The 21,565-nt window shown below is 36.2% G+C and overlaps 1 protein-coding gene across 2 annotated transcripts in view; it reads right to left on the bottom strand.

Moving 5' to 3' along the window:
• The window catches only part of LOC142241850 (cilia- and flagella-associated protein 61-like), a 28,408-nt gene extending 7,185 nt beyond the window's left edge, over positions 1 to 21,223 (bottom strand). Inside the window, exons 1-11 of one of the 2 annotated variants that reach the window (XM_075313679.1) lie at positions 20,682 to 21,223; positions 20,462 to 20,606; positions 20,249 to 20,381; positions 12,765 to 12,910; positions 12,596 to 12,703; positions 12,456 to 12,532; positions 12,117 to 12,400; positions 6,040 to 6,446; positions 5,798 to 5,987; positions 5,427 to 5,737; positions 2,065 to 2,298 (exon numbers count right to left, since the gene is read on the bottom strand). In XM_075313679.1, coding sequence (XP_075169794.1) covers positions 2,065 to 2,298; positions 5,427 to 5,737; positions 5,798 to 5,987; positions 6,040 to 6,446; positions 12,117 to 12,400; positions 12,456 to 12,532; positions 12,596 to 12,703; positions 12,765 to 12,910; positions 20,249 to 20,381; positions 20,462 to 20,606; positions 20,682 to 21,144 — 2,498 coding nt within the window. In that variant the 5' untranslated portion in view covers positions 21,145 to 21,223. The remainder of the gene's footprint in view (positions 1 to 2,064; positions 2,299 to 5,426; positions 5,738 to 5,797; positions 5,988 to 6,039; positions 6,447 to 12,116; positions 12,401 to 12,455; positions 12,533 to 12,595; positions 12,704 to 12,764; positions 12,911 to 20,248; positions 20,382 to 20,461; positions 20,607 to 20,681) is intronic. The other variant, XM_075313680.1, reaches the window with a different exon arrangement.
• Positions 21,224 to 21,565: the final 342 nt, after the last annotated feature.

Raw genomic sequence — 21,565 nt, 5'->3', positions numbered from 1 at the left:
ATCTATAGACTCAAAATTTAAGTCGGCTAATGCACTAGGGTGGAACACAATGTCAGTAAAAAATATGGGAAACGTTTAAATCTGAAGCAATTTTAAGAAAATTTCGCAAAAGTTTATTTATGATTTATCGCTCGATATATATGTATTAGAAGTTTAGAAAAATTAGAGTAATTTTTACAACTTTTCGACTAAGCAGTGGCGATTTTACAAGGAAAATGTTGGTATTTTGACCATTTTTGTCGAAATCAGAAAAACATATATATGAGAGCTATATCTAAATCTGAACCGATTTCAACCTAATTTGGCACGCATAGCAACAATGCTAATTCTACTCCCTGTGCAAAATTTCAACCAAATCGGAGCAAAAAATTGGCCTCTGTGGTCATTTGAGTGTAAATCGGGCGAAAGCTATATATGGGAGCTATATCTAAATCTGAACCGATTTCCACCAAATTTGACACGCATAGCTATAATGCTAATTCTACTCCCTGTTCAAAATTTCAACTAAATCGGAGCAAAAAATTGGCCTCTGTGGGCAAATGAGTGTAAATCGGGCGAAAGCTATATATGGGAGCTATATCTAAATCTGAACCGATTTGGATGATATTTTGCAAGTTCTTCGAGACTCATAAAATATTCGGATGTACGGAATTTGAGGAAGATCGGTTGATATACACGCCAATTATGACCAGATCGGTGAAAAATATATATGGCAGCTATATCTATATCTGAACCGATTTTTTCCAAAATCAATAGGGATCGTCTTTGAGCCGAAACAGGACCCCATACCAAATTTTAGAACAATCGGACTAAAACTGCGAGCTGTACTTTGCACACAAAAATACATCAACAGACAGACAGACGGACAGACAGACAGACGGACATCGCTAAATCGACTTAGAATTTAATTCTAAGACGATCGGTATACTAAACGATGGGTCTCAGACTTTTCCTTCTTGGCGTTACATACAAATGCACAAACTTATTATAACCTGTACCACAGTAGTGGTGAAGGGTATAAAAAATTGATAAAATTTCCTATAGAAAAAAATTTTTGACAAAATTTTCTATAGAAAAAAAATTTTCGTTTTGTTTTGTTATTGTTGGTTATGTTCTTTAATCATTGTTGTTGTTTTTTTTGATTTCAGCTTAAAACCATGCATTGACTAAACTACAAGTTTAGCTTAACCAACAGAGAAAAAGAATGTTTGTCAGTTTTATTTGGGCAAAGCCCTATAGACTGCAAGATAGTTGGATGGACGCACGTTTCGGAATTACAACATTCCTCATCAGCATCCTCTACTTGAAGCAAAACTATCAACCAATTATCAGAATAAATTCAGGCAGTTCATTAAACCCAACAATGAACCACACTTGAACCTTCCGAAAAAGGTTTTGCATGATAGCCGGCTTATGCCGAAATAAATTCGTACAAACATATCTCTTTCCGTATGCCACTGTCAAATCATCGATTTGAGTGCAGTTGGCTGGGTTTATTTTGAGCGTGATTCCTCTTTTTTCAAAGCTGAAATAAAAAAACAACAACAATGCTTAAAAAACAAAAGCAACAATAACAAAACAAAACGAATGAAATAAAATTTTGACAACAATTTTTATAGAAATACAATTTTAACAAAATTTTGGGAAAATTTTCCATTGAAATGAAATTTTGACAAAATTTTCTATAGAAATAAAATGTTGACAAAATTTTCTATAGAAATAAAATTATGACAAAATTTTATATAGAAATAAAATTTTGACAAAATATTCTATAGAAGTAAAGTTTTGAAGACAAGATTTTTTATAGAAATAAAATTTTGACAAAATTTTCTATAGAAATTAAATTTTGACAAAATATTCTAGAGAAATAAAATTATGAAAAAATATTTTATTAATCAGAATTCGTTGTTTGGTATGTGTTAGGCAAAATTTTCTCCAAATTTTGGTAGATTTTGATTTTCATATGAGAAACACGAACTTAGTACCGGCCAGAAGATTGTTATGACAAAATGCAGTTTTGTCTAAATTTTCTAGAAAAATTGTTTTTTTCAGGTTTGTACTTACCTATCAATGCTCTTAACATAACCAGTAATGAAACGTATCCATATTCGTACATCCATGCGTTCTGTAACATCCCTGACAAATGCATCACAATTCCGATAATTGACCCAACAATCATCATCATTCTCACATATTTCACATCTAAAAGAATTTTCATATTCTGCTTCCATGATGCCTGGGTTACAAATCACTGTTATATTAACCATAGGTAAGCAGTTATGCGTTGTAGGAATATTACTGAAAAAAAAGAACGGTTAAAATATAATTTTAGTAAATTTGTTACTCGGATATTATTTAAGGTTGAAAAGAAAAGTAGGATATTAGCTCCTGCACCCAGAGAAATAATATGATCACGTCAAGAGCATATTGTTTAAAATGTTTGTCTGAAAAATATTTTGCATTTTATTATTTATCACCAAACATAAATATGCCGAAATCATTTACAAATTTCCTACACCACCCTACTGTTCAAAAGATTTCCTCAATTAATAAGTGCAACAATTTTTAACCTTACACTAAAAAAAAAACAGTGAACCCACCAGGAAGAAAACTTTCGGTTCATTTTAGAAAATTTAAAATTTTTTTTATAAAATTTTAACTAAACAGTATTACTAAAGCTAGCTAGCATCACGCCGATATCACAAAAATAAGCAAATATTTTACGACAACTTGAAGAAAATTTATTAGACATAATTAGGGTTTTTCATTTGTTAAAGAAAATTTTGTAGTTTGAAGAAAAAGATTGGACTTCAAAATTGCAAAAATGTCTTTAGTGACATACGAAGTTCATGATAGAAGCAAATGACAAATTTAAAGAAATAATTGACTATTTTGTGAAAAATACGATTTAGTAAATCTTTATGCTTAATTTGTGTACAATTTTTTCCCGTTTTTTAGTTAATTTCATTAACGTACACAAAAAATTATTAGAGTAAATGAAACATATTATTCCTTTGAACTAAAACAAAGTCATATTGGCTTTAGTGAAATAGAGTTAAATTTTTTTTGAGTGTAGGATTTTATTTCCGAATTCACAATCCGACTATCGGCAAACGGATATCCAGTGACAGGAACTTACTGTCTCCTTGGAGTCAATGGCGAATATCTGCGCGATAACAGGTTGGCTGATAAGTTCCCGGTCTGACACATAGATGGCGTTGCTAGTATTAAATGCATATTATTTTTATATAGTACCAACCTTCAAATGATTCGTGTCAAAATTTGACGTCTGTAAGTCAATTAGTTTGTGAGATAGAGTGTCTTTTGTGAAGCAACTTTTTTTATTGTGAAAAACATGGAAAAAAAGGAATTTCGTGTTTTGATAAAATGCTGTTTTCTGAAGGGAAAAAATACGGTGGAAACAAAAACTTGGCTTGATAATGAGTTTCCGGACTCTTTCCCAGGAAAATCAACAATAATTGAATGGTATGCAAAATTCAAGCATGGCGAAGTGAGCACGGAGGACGGTGAATGGAGTGGACGCCCGAAAGAGGTGGTTACCGACGAAAACATCAAAAAAATCCACAAAATGATTTTGAATGACTGTAAAAGGAAGTTGATAGAGATAGCAGAGGCCTTAAAGATATCAAAGGAACGTGTTGGTCATATCATTCATCAATATTTGGATATGCGGAAGCTCTGTGCAAAATGGGTGCCGCGCGAGCTCACATTTGACCAAAAACAACAACGTGCTGATGATTCTGAGCGGTGTTTGCAGCTGTTAACTCGTAATACACCCGAGTTTTTCCGTCGATATGTGACAATGGATGAAACATGGCTCCATCACTACACTCTTGAGTCCAATCGACAGTCGGCTGAGTGGACAGCGACCGGTGAACCGTCTCCGAAGCGTGGAAAGACTCAAAAGTCCGCTGGCAAAGTAATGGTCTCTGTTTTTTGGGATGGGCATGGAATAATTTTTATCGATTATCTTGAGAAGAAAAAAACCATCAACAGTGACTATTATATGGCGTTATTGGAGCGTTTGAAGGTCGAAATCGCGGCAAAACGGCCCCATATGAAGAAGAAAAAAGTATAGTTCCACCAAGACAACGCACCGTGCCAAAAGTCATTTATGGCAACGATGGCAAAAATTCATGAATTGGGCTGCGAATTGCTTCCCCACCCACCGTATTCTACAGATCTGGCCCCAGCGACTTTTTCTTGTTATCAGACCTCAAAAGGATGCTCGCAGGGAAAAAATTTGGCTGCAATAAAGAGGTGATCGCCGAAACTGAGGCCTTTTTTGAGGCAAAACCGAAGGAGTACTACCAAAATGGTATCAAAAAATTGGAAGGTCGTTATAATCAAAGATAATAAAAGAGGAAGATGGGAGATTGGCTTGCGTCATACCAAATGTTGCATTTACCAGATTAGTTTAATACATGTTTGTAACCTTTTAGTTGTTTTTAGTTTTTATTTTTTAAATGAAAAATTTAATTTTCTTAATGAAACAATGAAAAATTTTAGGCAACAACAAAAAAAAAATACATTTTCCCCTTTATGGAAATTTATTTCGTGCTCTTAATTTCTTTTTATGTGCATTTTAATGCTATGTCAATACTTGTCGTATACGCGTTTGGTTCGAGTATTAAACTAATGTGGTAAATGGTTTGATGTGCTCAGTAGCCAATCTCCCATCTTCCTCTTTTATTATCTTTGGTTATAATCGTTGTATCGCTCTTGAAGGGAACTATGTTGAATAATAAAAACGAATTTTGACAAAAGAATGTGTTTTTCTTTGTTAGACCGGGGACTTATCAGCCAACCTGTTATGTAATATGTTTGTCGCAACCATGTTATGTTCTAGAAAATTATGTATCTGATTTCGGCAAACGTGTATATGTTTGCAGAGAATATAAGATTTTTACGACAAAAATCTTACATGTTCACCAAAAATAGCATTTTGCTCTGAAAAGAGGATCCGAAGCTAGTACTCAGCTTGTTTGTAGTCACTAACTCCTTATTTCCAGACTAGTCCCCCGAAAATCGTGTGGTTGAAATGTCATTCAATGACGACACAAACATTTAAGGAATCCATCTGGGCACCCAGAAGACCTTCCATAAAAGCATTTTGCAAAGGATGTTAAACTCCGAAGATATGTTGGTAGCATTTCCTAGCACTTAGTGGTGCACCGTATGTCACACTAATTCGGTTGCAACAGAACATTAAAAAACACCAAAGACTATGGAAACTTGCATTAGCCCGCAAAGAAACGTATGTCTAGTCAAGCTTGTCCTCAATCTTTCATGTCCAATAAGCTCGTATTAAAATTGTAATAATAATATGTAAAGTAATAAATTTGGACGAAGAACCAGCCTGAATTATTATCAGGCTAACATAAGTAAAATAAGATAATACTGACCTCCCTTTATTCCAGATGAATAGAAACAGTCTCAAGAAAGCTTTACAAATATCGGTAAAACCCAAAATCACAATATTTGCAGTACTACCAAAGTAATCCGAATGCATTAGATTATTTTGATATACGGCATAGTGATCGTCCGAATAATTGATTGTGGGAATATTGGAGTTTTTGGAAATATCTTCTTCTTTGCCATGAGATGTTTGATTTATAGAGTGATCATATGAATTCCCAAACCATAACTTCTTAATACGACGAGGTTCCAGAGGTTGCATGCTAAGCAATAAATCATTGGAAAGACATTGTTGCATCTATAATAATGCCAACATATATATATCATAAATGGTGGAAATAATATTTTTGAAAATCACCGTTTGACGAAAATGATAAAAATGTGAACAGTTTGCTAGCCTTGCCAATTCACGAAATATTACATCAGCTTGATAATGGAAAAATGGATGTAATTTAAGAATCATTATTTCCGCTAGATTTAATGTAGGATCATCTTTGATGTAGGGTAAAACGAAATGTTTTTCCAAGAGCCATTTTGAGTTAAAAGGCCTGCAAAAACAAATTTATTATTTCTTTGCAAAATATCATAAGAAATAGTCACCTTAATATCACAAAGCCCACGATAACATTATCATCTTTAGGTTTAGTAGCATCTCCACATTTTATGATGAAACATTGATATTCACTAAAAGGATTTTGAAAAATATCTTCCAAAATTTCTCTAACTACTTTGATATCATATTGTTGCTGATCTTCATCCTCCATGTTTAGGGATATGTGGGAAGATGCGACCGTAAATGAACTTCCATTTGCAGCAGCTGCGATAGTAGACTTGCTAGTTGCTCGAGGTATGGCCAAGGTATGGGGACTTTCTATACTAAGTAATTGTTTGATATCTTTAACATCTTCAGGTTGTACGTGAAAGAGAGTTAATTCACCATAGATGGCACTGCGGTGAGTAATGTACAAATCTTCTGCAATTTTACAATAGGGTCTAGGTTGTACGCGCTGAAACAAAAAAAAAAACATTTCATATTTTACAAAAGCCCTAGTAGTCAGATATTTCAGGTTCACTTAGACTATTCAGTCCATTGTGATACCACAGTGGTGAACTTCTCTCTTATCATTGAGTGCTTCCCGATTCTATGTTAAGCTCAATGGCAAGAGACCTCAGTTTTATAGCCGAGTCCTAACGGTGTTCCACATTGCATTGAAACCACCTAGAGAAGCTTTGAAACACTTCGATATGTCACCAGCATTGCTGAGGTGGGATAATCCACCGCTGTTTGGTCGAAACTGGGTTTCCACGACCCTGTGTATCAGGTTGGCTGATAAGTCCCCGGTGACACATAGATGGCGTCGCTAGTATTAAATGCATATTATTTTTATATAGTACCAACCTTCAAATGATTCGAGTCAAAATTTGACCTCTGTAAGTCAATTAGTTTGTGAGATAGAGCGTCTTTTGGGAAGCAACTTTTGTTATTGTGAAAAAAAAAATGGAAAAAAGGAATTTCGTGTTTTGATAAAATACTTTTTTTATGAAGGGAAAAATAAGGTGGAAGCAAAAACTTGGCTTGATAATGAGTTTCCGGACTCTGTCCCAGGGAAATCAACAATAGTTGAGTGGTATGCAAAATTCAAGCGTGGTGAAATGAGCACGGAGGACGGTGAACGCAGTGGACGCCCGAATGAGGTAGTTACCGACGAAAACATCAAAAAAATCCACAAAATGATTTTGAATGACCGTAAAATGAAGTTGATTGAGATAGCAGAGACCTTAAAGATATCAAAGGAACGTGTTGGTCATATCATTCATCAATATTTGGATATGCAGAAGCTCTGTGCAAAGTGGGTGCCGCGCTAGCTCACATTGGACCAAAAACAACAACGTGTTTATGATTCTGAGCGGTGTTTGCAGCTGTTAACTCGTAATACACCCGAGTTTTTCCGTCGATATGTGAAAATGGATGAAACATGGCTCCATCACTACACTCCTGAGTCCAATCGACAGTCGGCTGAGTGGACAGCGACCGGTGAACCGTCTCCGAAGCGAGGAAAGACTCAAAAGTCCGCTGGCAAAGTAATGGCCTCTGTTTTTTAGGATGCGCATGGAATAATTTTTATCGATTATCTTGAGAAGAAAAAAACCATCAACAGTGAAGGTCGAAATCGTGGCAAAACGGCCAAAGTGTTGTTCCATCAAGACAACGCACCGTGCCACAAGTCATTGAGAACAATGGCAAAAACTCATGAATTGGGCTTCGAATTGCTTCCCCACCCACCGTATTCTCCAGATCTGGCCACCAGCAACTTTTTCTTGTTCTCAGATCTCAAAAGGATGCTCGCAGGGAAAAAATTTGGCTGCAATGAAGAGGTGATCGCCGAAACTGAGGCCTATTTTGAGGCAAAACCGAAGGAGTACTACCAAAATGGTATCAAAAAATTGGAAGGTTGTTGTAATCGCTTTTGAAGGGAACTATGTTGAATAAAAAAACGAATTTTGACAAAAAAAATGTGTTTTTCTTTGTTAGACCGGGGACTTATCAGCCAACCTTTTCTGCAAGGCGGGTATGCAAACCAATGTACCACGGAGGCTCAAATAGAAAGTGACATCCTTTTGGCATTTTATAAATAAGATTGAAGGTGCGTGGAAATATTGAAATATTTATGCACTGGTACACACTGAAAAATAACAGTAGAAATAATGGACTGTACTCGGCGTTATTGCTCTGAAGAAGACGAAGACTGTCATATAGACCCGGAAGTTAATGGCAACATTTTTCTGGGATAGACAAAATGTGACCGACATCGAATAGGACAGAAGAAGCAAAAACGACACAGCGTGTGCTTCTTCCATTCTATAAACTCCGGGTTCTTAATGTATATCAAGTTCCTGTTTCCAAGCTGACCCAGATTTAGGGGTTGAAATCAGAACCCAAAATGTGGAATTTACGAGTTATCGACTTTTTAAAATTTTGTAAAAGAAAGTCGACTTTTAGAGCATGTTGAGCTGCGATTAAATGGAATAGTTTACACATCGATTCTTGTCAACGAAGTGCTGCCTCCAGTACTCTGATTTCGTCCAGTGCGACTTGTTTTCATTGTTAAACATAAAAAGTCCCTTGCTGGATTCATTGGTAGATAACGATTCGTTATATAGACGCAATGTGCCATTAAAAAAAATCCGTTATAATTTAAAAATAGGAAAAATAGGCAATTTTTGTTATAACAGTGTGCGAGTTACAATAAGACGAAGATTTCAAAAACTAAAACCAGGGGACGGGTGCTCAAAACATCATCCGATGCAATCCCTCATCAGAAATAATAATTGTTGTAAAGTCATCGAATTTTTATGAAATGGCATTGTTGACCCGATTTTAACTCTATTCTATGTGTATGGGATATATTTTCCAAATCAGTGATGAGGGGCCAACAGTTCGACCCCAGTCCTTACGAAATAATTATACAATAGTAAAAAAATTTTTAGGAAACCGAGTAAATTGTAAAGTATCTCTTGGCATAAAGTGGCGTGGAATAAAAATGAGGATTTTTATATTTTCAAGATTCATGTACTTTTTTAAGGTCAGTACTATGTTCGCCTTTCGCGTTAAAATTTTCGCGGTTACTTTATTAAAACAGTTCAATATAAAACAGATAAATTAACCATTCATTCGCAGTTTCTTGTTCCTCTAGATTTCGACAAGACTTTACAGGAATATGTATGTTTTCATTTATAATTTTGATTATATCAGGAAAAGTAATCACATAGTGCCCACCTTTAAGCACTTTTTTAAGCATGTAGAAGTAAAGAATTTCATATAAACCCCTATCTCTAAACCTGATTTATTATACTGAACAGATTTCGAAAATTCCCCAAATTAATGGAAATGCCCCACCAAATCCCGAAGTCCCCAACTCAAAAAAACCCATTCATGAAAAATATCACCGATTGCGGAAAAATTCCCAGTACTGACAACACTGATAACGAGTTTTCTGTTAATGAGCAAAGCCTTTCGTACTTTAATGAACATTTTCATTTTCTTAATGAAAATGTTTAGTTTTATAAAAGGAAAAGTTGCGTTAGATTAATTTTAATGAAAGTTTCTTTGTGCTCATTGGACGTATGATAGGTAACAGGTTGGCTGATAAGTCCCCGGTCTAACAAAGAAAAACACATTTTTTTTCAAAATTCATTTTTATACCCTGCGCCACACTGTGGAACAGGGTATTATAGTTAGTGCATATGTTTGTAACACCCAGAAGGAGACGAGACCATGTGTCTAGGTGTATTTGGCAATAATGCTCAGGGTGGGTCCCTGTGTCGATATAACCATGTCCGTCTGTCCGTCCGTCCGTCCGTCCGTCGGTCCGTCTGTCTGTGAACACATTTTTGTGATCAAAGTCTAGGTCGCAATTTAAGTCCAATCGCCTTCAAATTTGGCACATGTTCCTAATTTGGGTCAGAATAGAACCCTATTGATTTTGGAAGAAATCGGTTCAGATTTAGATATAGCTCCCATATATATCTTTCGCCCGATATGGACTTATATGGCCCCAGAAGCCAGATTTTTGGCCGAATTTGGTTGAAATTTTGTACTAAGAGTACAATTAGTAGTATAGTCAAGTGTGCCAAATTTGGTTGAAATCGATTCCGATTTAGATATAGCTCTCATATATATCTTTCGCCCGATATACACTTATATGGACCCAGAAGCCAGAGTTTTATCCCGATTAGCTTGAAATTTTGTACAAGGAGTACAATTAGTAGTATAGTCAAGTGTGCAAAATTTGATTGAAATCGGTTCAGATTTAGATATAGCTTCCATAAATATTTTTCGCCCGATATGGACTTATATGGCCCCAGAAGCCAGAGTTTTGGCCCAATTTGCTTGAAATTTTGCACTAGGATTACAATTAGTAATATAGTCATGTGTGCCAAATTTGATTGAAATCGGTTCAGATTTAGATATAGCTCCCATATATATGTTTTTCTGATTTCAACAAAAATGGTCAACATACCAGCATTTTCCTTGTTAAATCGCCACTGCTTAGTCGAAAAGTTGTAAAAATGACTCTAATTTTCCTAAACTTCTAATACATATATATCGAGCGATAAATCATAAATAAACTTTTGCGAAGTTTCCTTAAAATTGCTTCAGATTTAAATGTTTCCCATATTTGTTTTTACTAAAATTCTGTTCCACCCTAGTGCATTAGCCAACTTAAATTTTGAGTCTATAGATTTTGTAAATGTCTATCAAATTCTGTCCAAATCGAGTGATATTTAAATGTATGTATTTGGGACAAACCTTTATATATAGCACCCAAAACACTTGACGGATGTGATATGGTATCGAAAATTTAGATCTACAAAGTGGTGCAGGGTATAATATCGGCCCCGCCCGACTTTAGACTTTCCTTACTTGTTATTATTCAACATAGTTCCCTTCAAGAGCGATACAACGATTATAACGACCTTCCAATTTTTTGATACCATTTTGGTAGTACTCCTTCGGTTTTGCCTCGAAATAGGCCTCAGTTTCGGCGATCACCTCTTCATTGTAGCCAAATTTTTTCCCTGCGAGCATCCTTTTGAGATCTGAGAACAAGAAAAAGTCGCTGGGGGCCAGATCTGGAGAATACGGTGGGTGGGGAAGCAATTCGAAGCCCAATTCATGAATTTTTGCCATCGTTCTCAATGACTTTTGGCACGGTGCGTTGTCTTGGTGGAACAACACTTTTTCTTCTTCATATGGGACCGTTTTGCCGCGATTTCGACCTTCAAACGCTCCAATAACGCCATATCATAGTCACTGTTGATGGTTTTTCCCTTCTCAAGATAATCGATAAAAATTATTCCATGCGCATTCCAAAAAACAGAGGCCATTACTTAGCCAGCGGACTTTTGGGTCTTTGCACGCTTCGAAGACGGTTCACCGGTCGCTGTCCACTCAGCCGACTGTCGATTGGACTCAGGAGTGTAGTGATGGAGCCATGTTTCATCCATTGTCACATATCGACAGAAAAACTCGGGTGTATTACGAGTTAACAGCTGCAAACACCGCTCAGAATCATCAACACGTTGTTGTTTTTGGTCAAATGTGAGGTCGCGCGGCACCCATTTTGCACAGAGCTTCCGCATATCCAAATATTGATGAATGATATGACTAACACGTTCCTTTGATATCTTTAAGGCCTCTGCTATCTCGATCAACTTCATTTTAAGGTCATTCAAAATCATTTTGTGGATGTTTTCGTCGGTAACCACCTATTTCGGGCGTCCACTGCGTTCACCATCCTCCGTGCTCGTTTCACCACGCTTGAATTTTGCATACCAAACAATTATTGTTGATTTCCCTGGGGCAGAGTCCGGAAACTCATTATTAAGCCAAGTTTTTGTTTCCACCGTATTTTTTCCCTTCAGAAAATAGTATTTTCTCAAAACACGAAATTCCTTTTTTCCATTTTTTCACAATAACAAAAATTGCTTCACAAAAGACGCACTATCTCACAAACTAATTGACTTACAGAAGTCAAATTTTGACACGAATCATTTGAAGGTTGGTACTATATAAAAATACGACGCAATCTATGTGTCAGACCGGGGACTTATCAGCCAACCTGTTATTAGTGTTTTTTTAATAGTGATAATTCTATTCAAATAATTTCACTTACAATAAAATATTTTAGCACCTCCAGTAGTATAGTTGTCATAGTTTGGGCTATCGAGATAGAAAGAAGACAATAATCACAATCAGGAAATGCAGAAAAGGCAGCCAATAAATAACGAAATAATCTTCTGATATCATGATTTTCATGTAATCCAATCAACTGTATGGCAAAGGCATTGGGAAGAATTTCCTTATCCTTTGAATTATTGGTAGCATCACAAGGAACATTATAAAATATACTACGTTGTCCTTTTGTTAATTGTAAATAATGATCATTAGATCTGAATACTGTAAATAAAAATTTAGGTTTACAATTTGAAATCAATTTTTCAAGATATCTTACTTTCAACAAATTTGGTTAATTTTTTTGAAAATAAAAAATGTTTTTTGTTGCTCTCATTGGTTTTATCCTGATTGTCACTGAAAATATAAGATAGAAATATTATTAAATTTTTATAAGAAAGTCGTTAGTAGTCATATCACCTATTGGTAATTTCCCATAACTCGTTAACATCTTTATCAAGAATTTTCATAAGAGGTTCTAGGTTTTGAGGGGCAAACAACTCGTTAATGGGACTTCTTTTCGCTGAACTGTAAAACAAATGAAATATTGAGTGGGTTATTTATGACAGAAAAAGTATTTTGTAATTACTTTACTGCTATTTGTTTTTCTTTGAAACATTCATATTCATCGAATCTAATTAAATTGCTAAATTGATCCATGTTGTAATTTTCCAATAAAGTAGTTACATTTACGTGTCCATTTAGCCATATTAAACCGGCAGTAAGTTTTGAAATCTGAATGGTAATTGAAGGACATTGGAGCAGTATGAGTTATTTTTATTTAATATATAATATTGTGATAACATATATAATATATAAATATTGTAGCAATATATTTTATATTATCTGAAATAAAATAAACCGTAACCTGAAAAATGAGGAGAAAATTTGTGAAAACAAGCCGGCCCGAATTTTAATATAAAGGGTGATACGGTCAAAATTTGGTCAAGGGAAAACGCGTGTAAATCGGTGAAATTATTTATTTAAAAAATCAAATTAAATTTCTTTTTCAAGTTCTATTAGTATAAAATTCAGGAAAAATATTCAGTTAGGCTTTCGCTTTTCCAAATCCGAATTGCCGGGCCTCACGGTTGACACCTGCCATCAGATTTTGTACAGCCACCTTGTCTACCTTCTTCGCCGCAGAAAGCCAGTTTGCCTTGAACTGCTGCTCGTCCTTAGCAGTTTTTTTGGTCTTCTTTGGTTCCGCTTGACAATAGCCTAGTATTTCTCAATTGGGCGGAGCTCTGGCGTGTTGGGAGGATTCTTGTCCTTGGGAACCACCTGCGCGTTGTTGGCGGCGTACCACTCCATGACCATTCTACCGTAATGGCAAGATGCCAAATCCGGCCAAAACAGTACGGAACAACCGTGTTTCTTCAGGAAAGGCAGCAGACGTTTATTCAAACACTCTTTCACGAAAATTTCTTGGTTGACAGTCCCGGAAGCTATGAAAATGCTGCTTTCCAACCACAGGTACAGATGGCTTGCCAAACCAGATATTTATTTGCGAACTTTGACAGTTTTATGTGCTTGAAAATATCTGCTACCTTTCCCCTTCCTTTTGCCGTATAAAACTCCTGTCCCGGAAGCTGCTTGTAGTCGGCTTTGACGTAGGTTTCGTCGTCCATTACCGCGCAGTCAAACTTCGTCAGCATCGTCGTGTACAGCCTCCGGGATCGCGCTTTGGCCGTCGTATTTTGTTTATCATTGCGATTTGGAGTCACTACCTTCTTGTTATTTGCGGCTTCTCGGAGAGAGAGGTTAGGGTTTCGCTTGAAACTACCGGCAACTCTCTTTGTCGTCTCAGCGGCTTCCGGTTTTCGATTTCCCCCCGATCCAGACTTCCTGGCTGTCGACAAACGTTCCCCAAACACTTTAATTACATTTGTAACGGTTGATTTGGCAACTTTTAGCGATTTTGCCAGCTTTGCGTGCGAGTAGCTCGGATTTTCGCGATGCGCGAGCAAAATTTTGATACGCTGCTCTTCTTGCTTGGACGGCATTTTGACAACTGAAGAGTGAATTCCAAAATCAAAATAGGAGCAACATTCTACACACACAAAATGAGGGGTGTTCAGGTTTTTTAAATGCAAAATTGAAATTCGTCAAGTTTATATTGACCAAATTTTGACCGTATCACCCTTTATTAGATGATGTTCTAGAATTCTAGAATTAATAAAACTATCAATTCTATAAATTTATTCAATACAGCCTTGCCTAGCAAATGAAGAATACATTTCAAGTATATACGGCTGAAAGTTCGGCCGGGCCGAATCTTATGTACCCTCCACAATGGATTGCGTAGCTACAATCGAATTACTTGGGTTGCGGTAATACTTGCCGATGGCAAGGTAACATATCTTAAAACTTCCTAGCACCGTCTTCTAAATTGTAAATTAGTCCATATGGGGTATATGTTATACAAACAAGGCAGATTACATACCTATATTATTCAGTTCTTGACCGGTATACACCTAGACCTCGCTTTGCGTCGCAGATACGTTCCAAAAAAACACGACGCAAAGTGAATTATGAGTTTCTATGGCAAACTATGCAAAGATTGGAGATAGATAATAACGCAACTTTGAAACGACGCAAAGTGAAAACTAGTACTAATTCAACGGCGACGCAACTTCGAAACAACGCAAAACGGAACGATGCAAACCGAGGTCTAGGTGTATATAGTCTATAAATTATTAGGAACCGATATGAACCAATTTTGGCGCGGTTTTTATGGGGGCTATATATAATTATGGACCGATATTAACCAAATTAAGCATGGTTGTTAGAGGCCAACGTACAAAATTGTAATCGAATCGGATGAAATTTGCTCCAAGAGAAGGTTAGGTTAAGTTAGGTGGCAGCCTGATGTATCAGGCTCACTTTGACTATTCAACCCACTGTGATACCACATTGGTGGACTTCTCTCTTATCACTGAGTGTTGCCCGATTCCATGTTAAGCTCAATGATAAGGGACCTCCTTTTTATAGCCGGGTCCGAACGGCGTTCCACATTGCAGTGAAACCACTTAGAGAAGCATAGAAACCCTCAGAAATGTCACCAGCATTACTGAGATGGTATAATCCACCGCTGGAAAACTTTTTGATATTCGGTCGAAACAGGAATCGAACCCACGATCTTGTGTATGCAAGACGGGCATGCTAACCATTGCACCAAGATGCTCCAAGAGAAGGAATGGTCGTATGAAATTGTATGTACTAGAAAGTTGTTCACAATTGTATAGGCTACATTTTTTTCCTCGACTTTTTGGTAAAATGTTCAATAGTTCACGAACGATAATCCAAAAACCGACATAGTCGACATATTTCCGATTTTGAGCATGAAGATGAAAATTTTCCGTCTTAATATATTTAGAATTTCTGTTGGCCGGATCACGAGCTACAACTTTGCTGAATACCTCAGAAATAAATTCACAGAATTTTTCGAGATATGGCCATACGAAAACTTGAAAAAAAGTGCTTAAAATCGAATTTGATGACAAAACTTTAGAGGTTCATAAAAGACGAACGGCACTAATTTAGCAAAATCCAGAAATTACTTTTCTTCGAGTACTTTTGGCTGTGATTTTTTGTTTAGAGTCAAAAAGTTGAATTTTGCGTCACAGTGCATATTAATCTTTGCTTTAAACTTTTCGTACATTATATGAATTTGAAGATTTTAATAAAATATTAAATTTAAACAATATTAACTGCAGTCGAATCGTGATACTGGCAATGTTGCATCGCGTCCCAAAAAGTGGACGAAAAACGGTAATAACACCAAAAATGATGCGAAGAGTGAAGGCCAGTTTTAATCGAAATCCACGCCTCAGAGTTAGAAAACTTTCTCGTGGACTGAGCATATCGAGAGAACAAAAGCAACACATTTGGACTAAAGCCATTGAAGTTCCAAAAAGTGACAGAGTTCACCGATGAGCAAAATAAAAGTTTGACTGAGTCGATTGCACGATAGTGGCCGAATACCAAATTTGGTTTTCTCCGATGAGAAACAATTCCAAATTAAGCAGTTTATGAATAAACAATATGATAGGGTTTACACGGACGAAAAAGAATGTTTTTCATATGTTTGGGTGTAAAAATTATATGTTTGGAACTCAAATTTTTAACACAATATTTTTGAGTGCAAGCATATTATGTTCATAAACTAGCATAACATGTTTGGGACATATATGTTAATATGTTAGAACATATTATGTTTGGGACATAAAATGCTTGTAAATATAAAATGTTTGGATGCAAACATATATTAATTTAGAAATAGCCTATAAATATATATGTGTTTAGAAAGAGAAGTAACCAATTGGCGCCTTAAAAATATATCCACACAAAGAAAATGTCATTAAATTTTTTTCTACCAGTGTATGCCTAAGTTGAAACATAATATGTTTGAACAATACAAACAATATTTTGTTTGGATCAATCCTGAAAATAAATATGCTTGAAGCAAAATGTGTTTGGGGCATATGTTACAGAAGCGATTTTTTGAGGGTGTAGAGCTCTGCTGAAAATGTGCACCTTCGATTGGCCCAATAATCTTGGGAAATTGTCCTAAATACAGTATTGAAGCCCTGGGTAGTCAACATTTCGGCCATTCCAACAGGACTTAGTGCCATCACATCAGCACATGTCAACCAAGAGTGGTTGTGCATATCTCCTGCACAATGTCCACGAAAATCTCTGGATCTCAATTCGTTGAGTTTTTGCGCCTGGAAAATTTTAGAGAATAAGGTTGACTCTTAAAAAATACCAAAGTAACGATCTTCTTAAGACGGCACTTCACCCGGAATGTCCCAAAATACCGCAGAGCCATTCCGAGCAATGTGTGATGACTTTGTCGACCGTTTGAAGCCAATTCAAATAAATTCCAACTAGTTCTAAACTTTGATGTTATTTCTGACATTTTTGCTTTTGAACAGTAAAATTAAAAAATAAAAAATATTGCGATTTACTTTGTTCCATTACATATCAGCCACACTACATGCCTAAATTCAAAGTATGTTTGTTTATTTGTTTGTTTGTTTCTATGTTCTGGGTAAGCTCGGAAATGGCTGAACCGATTTACTTGAAACTTTCAGAGATCGAAAGGGGCACTCATGTGGTGAAAATAGGGTACCTCATTTTTTTTACAACTGGTCGCGGAGTGGAACCTCCCCTTTGGACTAAAGTTGATCTGACCGATTTGCTTAAAATTTTCACTGTAGGTTGGGTTTGACATCTAGCTAATTTATTTTTCGATATTTGGTCGCGGAGGGGGACCTCCCCTTTGTCCGACTTTTTTTTAAGTACAGTGAAAAAACTAAAATTCTCTAAATTACCTGATATTTACAGAGAGCCTGCGGTGAGGTTATGAAATTAATATGGGGTACCTGGTGCATTCATATGTGGACGGGGAGGGGGGTATCCCCCTTACCTGACTTTTTGAAACTTGGAACAAAATTTTCCGATTTGCTTGAAATGTTCAGAGATGTTCAATGTTCAAGGAGGCGTCTAGGCAAAGAACGGCTGCTTTATTTTTCGATATTTGGTCGGAAGGGGGACCTCCACTTTGCCCCACTTTTTTTAAAGTACAGTAAAAAACAATACAAAACTCCTCTGACTGAAATTTTACAGAAAAACAGGGGGAGGTTATGAAATTTATATGAGGTTCCCGATTTTTTAATACTTGGTCGGGGAAAAATAAAAGAATATAAGGAGATATCCGCTATTCCTTATGTTCATACAGAGAATTATTACATGATTTTTCGATATCTGGTTGGGAAAGGTGAATAGTGAAATAAACTTTGTCGATGTACTTGGAATTTATAGGAACCGTTGGGTAGTTTGTGAATTTAATATAGGGTATGTGATTTTCCGATTTTTTGAAAAGTGAAAGTAAAGGTGTGTCCGTAAATGGGAACTCGGTACATAATTTTATGATTTTTGCACAGGCTTCTGCCACACTTTTTTAAGTAAAAACAAGTAAGAAAAGTCTAAAGTCGGGCGGGGCCGACTATATTATACCCTGTACCACTTTGTTATTCTAAATTTTCGATACTATATCACATCCGTCAAATATGTTGGGGGCTATATATAAATGTTTGTCCCAAATACATACATTTATATATCACTCGATCTGGACAGAATTTGATAGACTCCTACAAAATCTATAGACTCAAAATTTAAGTCGGCTAATGCACTAAGGTGGAACACAATGTTAGTAAAAAAAAATATGGGAAACATTTAAATCTGAAGCGATTTTAAGGAAACTTCGCAAACGTTTATTTATGATTTATCGCTCCATATATATGTATTAGAAGCTTAGGAAAATCAGAGTCATTTTTACAACTTTTCGACTAAGCAGTGGTGATTTTACAAGGAAAATGTTGGTATTTTGACCATTTTTGTCGAAATCAGAAAAACATATATATGGGAGCTATATCTAAATCTGAACCGATTTCAACCAAATTTGGCACGCATAGCAACAATGCTAATTCTACTCCCTGTGCAAAATTTCAACAAAATCGGAGTTAAAAATTGGCCTCTGTGGTCATATGAGTGTAAATCGGGAGAAAGCTATATCTGGGAGCTATATCTAAATCTGAACCGATTTCAACCAAATTTGGCACGCATAGCAACAATGCTAATTCTACTCCCTGTGCAAAATTTCAACTAAATCGGAGTTAAAAATTGGCCTCTGTGGCCATATGAGTGTAAATCGGGCGAAAGCTATATATGGGAGATATATCTAAATCTGAACCGATTTCAACCAAATTTGGCACGCATAGCTACAATCCTAATTCTACACCCTGTGCAAAATTTCAACTAAATCGGAGCAAAATATTGGCCTCTGTGGTCATATGAGTGTAAATCGGGCGAAAGCTATATATAGGAGATATATCCAAATCTGAACCGATTTCAACCAAATTTGGCACGCATAGTTACAATGCTAATTCTACTCCCTATGCAAAATTTCAACTAAATCGGAGCAAAAAATTGGCCTCTGTGGGCAAATGAGTGTAAATCGGGCGAAAGCTATATATGGGAGCTATATCTAAATCTGAACCGATTTGGCTGATATTTTGCAAGTTTTTCGAGACCCATAAAATATTCGGATGTACGGAATTTGAAGAAGATCGGTTGATATACACGCCAATTATGACCAGATCGGTGAAAAATATATATGGCAGCTATATCTAAATCTGAACCGATTTTTTCCAAAATCAATAGGGATCGTCTTTGAGCCGAAATAGGACCCTATACCAAATTTTAGGACAATCGGACTAAAACTGCGAGCTGTACTTTGCACACAAAAATACATCAACAGACAGACGGACAGACAGACGGACATCGCTAAATCGACTCAGAATTTAATTCTAAGCCGATCCGTATACTAAAAGGTTGGTCTATGATTACTCCTTCTTGGCGTTACATCCAAATGCACAAACTTATTATACCATGTACCACAGTAGTGGTGAAGGGTATAAAAAATTGGTGGAAAGGGAACATTCTCTCCCCGACGTTTGTTAAGACGGACCATTTTACATCTGCATATCTGCAAAAACAAGTTGTCCGATTTGTTGAAAAAAATTAAAATTTTTCGAATTTGTTTTCAGCTCGAAGGATATGGCTGATTTGGGAGTCACCGTGATGCAATGGTTAGCATGCCCGCCTTGCATACTCAAGGTCGTGGGTTCGATTCCTGCTTCGACCGAACAGTGGTGGATTATCCCACCTCAGTAATGCTGGTGACATTTCTGAGGATTACAAAGCTTCTCTAAGTGGTTTCACTGCAATGTGGAACGCCGTTCGGACTCGGCTATAAAAATGAGGTCCCTTGTCATTGAGCTTAACATGGAATCGGGCAGCACTCAGTGATAAGAGAGAAGTTCACCAATGTGGTATCACAATGGACTGAATACTCTAAGTGAGCCTGATACATCGGGCTGCCACCTAACCTAACAGATATGGCTGACTAAGTTAACGCAAAATGTTTCTACAAATACGCTTCGGAAGGCGCAGTGAAGCGGGCCGGGTTACGCTAGTATGTTAGAAAAAATAGAAAAATATTACCTCTGTTACAATCAAAATACTATTGGATGATTCCGACAAAAGTTCTTCAGCAATATAATAGTCACCCAATACTTCTCTAATATCCGGACGATCTTGGTCTACTAACTCAACAACATCATCATTGTCTTCGGGTCTAAAGGGATATCAGAGTTATATTAGACAGTCCGATATTACAAAATTATATTCTATCCCACATATCGTATCTTCACTTACGTGGCAAAACGATAACTCATTTTTTGTATAATATCATCACGGCAAATGACATGAATTCTTTCCGGATTAGGACAAGCTATAGCACTAAAACAATATGGATAGAACCGTGTGGAAAATTGTTCCAAGCAATAGTAATCAGGACGTTCTAAAAACAAAAATCAAGTAAATGAAACTTGTAAAAACATTTATATAAAAAATATATAAAATGTGAAAATCAAACCTTTTTCCTTTTTGAATCCATAATCTGGATATTGTACCGCAATTATATAGCGAACTTTATTCTCTCGCATAAATATTTCATTTAAAACTTTTCGCAGCAAAGCCGGATTATAGGATTTGTTGTAAATGAAAGTATTGAAAAATATGGAATTACTTGGATTCAAAGGCAATTGGGTACAATAGTGTTGGGACAACCAATTCTCCCAACAATCTCCAGGTAATGCTGGCGTGCATGGAGAATTACTGATCTCTGCATACCCTATAAAGTTAGAATTTTGATTTATATCAGGAAAAACTATAAAACGATGGGTTATGTATTTGCTGAAACTTTTTTCTTCTTTGGGGATATTTTGTCGTCTTTCACCAAAATAACCAACTTTGCTAGCGATAGAAAATTTCAGAATTCTATCGGCGTCTTCTGGTACGGCATCTTTGATATGGAATGATTCGTTAATATTATCCATTTTGTTTTGAAAATGGGAAAATTATTTTGAAAAATGATTTTCTTTTAGAAAGATAAAATGTCACTTTTTTGTTATGACATCTTTGTATGTTAAACAGAAAGAAAAATCAGAGCAAACTTAAAACAAGTATAAACGGCCGTAAGTTCGGCCAGGCCGAAGCTTATGTAGCCTCCACCATGGAAACTTCTACTGAAGCCGATGGCGAGGTATCTTAAAACTTCCTAACACCGTAATATATACCACATAGTCCATACGTGGTATATTTTAATCCTCCGTCATACACATGTTTCGATAGTCACATTCGTAACACATGGGGCCTGGCCAGACCCACAATGTATTTTAATGTATTTATATGGAAAATATGCTATTTTGTTGATATTATTACATTATTACTGTCGTATTTTCCGTCCTGATTTTTTCA

Source organism: Haematobia irritans, chromosome 5 (genome assembly GCF_050003625.1).
Source record: "Haematobia irritans isolate KBUSLIRL chromosome 5, ASM5000362v1, whole genome shotgun sequence".
In the NCBI taxonomy this organism is placed as follows: domain Eukaryota; kingdom Metazoa; phylum Arthropoda; class Insecta; order Diptera; family Muscidae; genus Haematobia; species Haematobia irritans.
The sequence above is the reverse complement of the archived record's forward strand: the minus strand, read 5'-3'. Positions and strand labels throughout refer to the sequence as shown.